The sequence below is a fragment of the Triticum aestivum genome, unplaced genomic scaffold (genome assembly GCF_018294505.1).
Source record: "Triticum aestivum cultivar Chinese Spring unplaced genomic scaffold, IWGSC CS RefSeq v2.1 scaffold224637, whole genome shotgun sequence".
In the NCBI taxonomy this organism is placed as follows: Eukaryota; Viridiplantae; Streptophyta; class Magnoliopsida; order Poales; family Poaceae; genus Triticum; species Triticum aestivum.
The window spans coordinates 1,550-5,048 of NW_025236828.1; the positions used below are offsets into that span (position 1 = coordinate 1,550).

Sequence of the window (3,499 nt, forward strand, 5' to 3'; positions counted from 1 at the left end):
GGGAGATAATGGTAAGACTGTTGACCTCGTCTTCTTGCCTACCCACTATATATCAACAAAGGTTGATGTTACCCGCAACTAAGAGTTCCCTGCATTATGATTGTTGTGAAAAAAAAACAAAGAGTTCACTGTCTATCATCATGGTTTCACATCAATAACAAGGCAATTTTACATTGTAAATAACTGGGTTATTGTTTAACAGTGTCAGTTTGTAGCACGTTTTGCCTTTTGACATTTTACTTTTAGTCTAAATAAAAAGAGTTGTTTTGCTTCCTCCAAGGATGGACCAGTTTGAGTTCAGTGGACATTTAAAATGTTGTTAGCCTCTGATGCTACTGTCCCAGTGTGAATTTGTTTAAGTCAAAGTTCTTCATGTATGTTCTTCTTGGCCTTCAGAGTATGGATTTTGTTCGTTTAGACTGCAGTTTACTAGAATCTGGATTCTTTTTAGGTAAAACCTGCAGGCTAGTTTTGTCCTTGTTTAGAAATTTGGACTCCCAGATACAGTGTTTACTATATATTGAAATTTGGACAAACTACCAGAAGACACACTAAAATGGAAGATGAAACTCATCAAACGGGCTGCGCAATATGCTAATTGCCGTATACAATCAGTTACAGCTGAGGTGCTACTGCTAGCCAGGTTTGTGCCCTTAAGCTCAGTTCTCTACTTCCAATTTCATCATTTTTTTTTGAGATGAGCGCAATTTCATCATGAGCTTTGCAGAATATTGTCGCATGATAAACACTACCGCATGATTTCTACGTTTCTTGTTTGAACGCGTATTTTTGTCGGATTTCTAACAAGTGGATTTATGGCATCATGACTGAGGTTCTTCTCTATGCTTGCACTCAGCTGCGATGACAACTTACTTCCGAGCAAATCTGAAGCCTACAGGCTACAGAACAAAATACCTAAATCCAAAATCTTCTTCTTTGAGAAGCATGGGCACAACTTACTGTTGGTGAGTTATAGCAGACTTTATCAGATTGCAGTATATCTTGTGCACTGAAAGGAACAAGTGGTACACCTCAAAGGGATAATGCTGATGATATTCATCCCAAATTTCAGGAGCATGGTGTCCATGTCTCATCCATCAACAAATGTGTTGGTCTCTACCGCCATTCGAGGCGCTATCATCGGGTTTTCGACTACATCCCACCGTCCGCAACCGAGCTAAATGAAGTCGACAAAGCTAGCAGGTAACCAAAATCACCACCCTGCAAATTCTTACATGATACATGCTGAATACATCGATTGCACTGCCACATGTTATGCATTGGTAAATGCAGCGACCTGACGTTCAGAACGTGCCCGGCGATGTTCTCGACGTTGGAAGACGGCACGGTGGTACGGGGACTCGCCGGGGTGCCCGAGGACGGGCCAGTGCTGCTGGTAGGCAACCACATGTTGCTGGGGATCAAGCTCATCTCTCTTGCCGCGGAGTTCATGCGGCACAAGAAGGCTGTCGTCCGTGGCATTGCACACCCGCTGCTGTTCCCAAAGAAGACGAAGACGTGGTCGGAGGGACACGACTTCTTCGACTTCCTCAACCTGTGGGGCGGCGTGCCCATGACCTACAAGTACATATACGAGTTGCTGGCAGCTGGGGAGTTGGTGCTCCTCTACCCAGGTGGTTACAGGGAGGCAATCCACTGCAAGGTACACAATACAATTTGATTTGGATTTTATACTTTGAATTCTGTCAAGTAAATGCTACTATTATAAACTTATTATATTTAAACTTGTGGATTGTAGGGTGAAGAGCACAGGATTTTCTGGCCAGACCAGACTGAATTTGTTAGGATGGCAGCTCAGTTGAATGCCACAATCGTGCCGTTTGGAGTCATCGGAGAGGATGACCTCTTGAACGTAGGCCATCACCTGTTATTTCCGGATTAAGTCCTGCCTTGCTTAATTTGCGAGTAAACACATTCTGCGGTCTTTTTAGGGGCTATTTCACACTAGAATCGAATAGATGAAACATCCATACTTCCATAGCCAAGATTTAACAGCCCTCAAACTGCCAGAGATCCAAAATTGTAAACACATGCATTGCATAGCAACTAATCAGCATTTCCCTTAGTTCATAGACTCGTACTCACATATATACATTCAAAAATCCGCAGCTTCAGTCTCCCACTTGCACTAGAGTCAATAATCTAGTTCACATCGCTATGTGATTTAACACCAATAGTTCACATCATCATGTGATTAACACCCATAGTTCACATCGCCATGTGACCAACACCCAAAGGGTTTACTAGATTCAGTGATCTAGTTCACATCGCTGTGTGATTAACACCCAAGGAGTACTAAGGTGTGATCATGTTTTTTTTGTGAGAGAATCTTAGTCAACGGGTCTGCCACATTCAGGTCCGCATGTATTTTGCAAATTTCTATGTCAACAATGCTCTGCATGGAGATACTCTAGGTAATTGCTCCCACTTTCAATATGTATCTAGACCGAGACTTAGAGTCATCTAGATTAGTGTCAAACTTGCATCGGCGTAACCCTTTACAACGAACCTTTTTTTCACTTCCATAATCGAGAAACATATCCTTATTCCACTAAGGATAATTTTGACCTGCTGTCCAGTGATCTACTCCTAAATCACTATCGTACTCCCTTGCCAAACTCAGTGGTAGGGCATACAATAGATCTGGTATACAGCATGTCATACTTTATAGAACCTATGACTGAGGCATAGGGAATGACTTTCATTCTCTTTCTATCTTCTGCCGTGGTCGGGCTTTGAGTCTTACTCAACTTCACACCTTGTAACACAGGCAAGAATCCTTTCTTTGCTTGATCCATTTTGAACTTCTTCAAAATTTTGTCAAGGTATGTGCTTTGTGAAAGTCCAATTAAGCGTCTTGATCTATCTCTATAGATCTTAATGCCTAATATGTAAGCAGCTTCGCCGAGGTCTTTCATTGAAAAACTTTTATTCAAGTATCCCTTTATGCTATCCAGAAATTCTATATCATTTCCAATTAGTAATATGTCATCCACATATAATATCAGAAATGCTACAGAGCTCCCACTCACTTTCTTGTAAATACAGGCTTCACCGCAAGTCTGTATAAAACTATATGCTTTGATCAACTTATCAAAGTGTATATTCCAACTCCGAGATTCTTGCATCAGTCCATAGATGGATCGCTGGAGCTTGCATATTTAGTTAACACCTTTAGGATTGACAAAACCTTCTGGTTGCATCATATACAACTCTTCTTTAATAAATCTATTAAGGAATGCAATTTTGACATCCATTTGCCAGATTTCATTAAAATGTGGCAATTGCTAACATGATTCAGACAGACTTTAAGCTTCGATACGAGTGAGAAAATCTCATCGTATTCAACACCTTGAACTTGTTGAAAACATTTCGCAACAAGTCGAGCTTAGTAGATAGTAACACTACTATCAATGTCCGTCTTCCTCTTGAAGATCCATTTATTTAACATGGCTTGCTGATCATCGAGCAAGTCAAT

At 41.0% G+C, this 3,499-nt stretch overlaps 1 protein-coding gene and 1 long non-coding RNA gene across 2 annotated transcripts; both read left to right on the forward strand.

Annotated features, from left to right (window-relative positions):
- The first annotated feature begins 525 nt into the window (after window positions 1-525).
- On the forward strand, window positions 526-922 carry LOC123176473 (uncharacterized). Its single transcript, XR_006488534.1, has 2 exons — window positions 526-643; window positions 857-922. It is a non-coding gene; the product is annotated as an uncharacterized lncRNA (long non-coding RNA).
- A 185-nt stretch (window positions 923-1,107) lies between these two features.
- LOC123176474 (acyltransferase-like protein At3g26840, chloroplastic) lies at window positions 1,108-2,086 on the forward strand. Its single transcript, XM_044590665.1, has 3 exons — window positions 1,108-1,203; window positions 1,294-1,663; window positions 1,760-2,086. Exons 2-3 carry the CDS (start codon window positions 1,322-1,324, stop codon window positions 1,901-1,903), a joined length of 486 nt encoding a protein of 161 aa, XP_044446600.1. The 5' UTR covers window positions 1,108-1,203; window positions 1,294-1,321; the 3' UTR covers window positions 1,904-2,086.
- Window positions 2,087-3,499: the final 1,413 nt, after the last annotated feature.

Excerpts from the sequence above, each read along its gene's own strand:
- LOC123176474 (XM_044590665.1), top strand. The coding sequence starts at position 1,322 with ATGTTCTCGACGTTGGAAGACGGCACGGTGGTACGGGGACTCGCCGGG. Across the intron at positions 1,664-1,759 it reads GGGAGGCAATCCACTGCAAG|GGTGAAGAGCACAGGATTTT; the intron begins GTACACAATACA and ends TGTGGATTGTAG.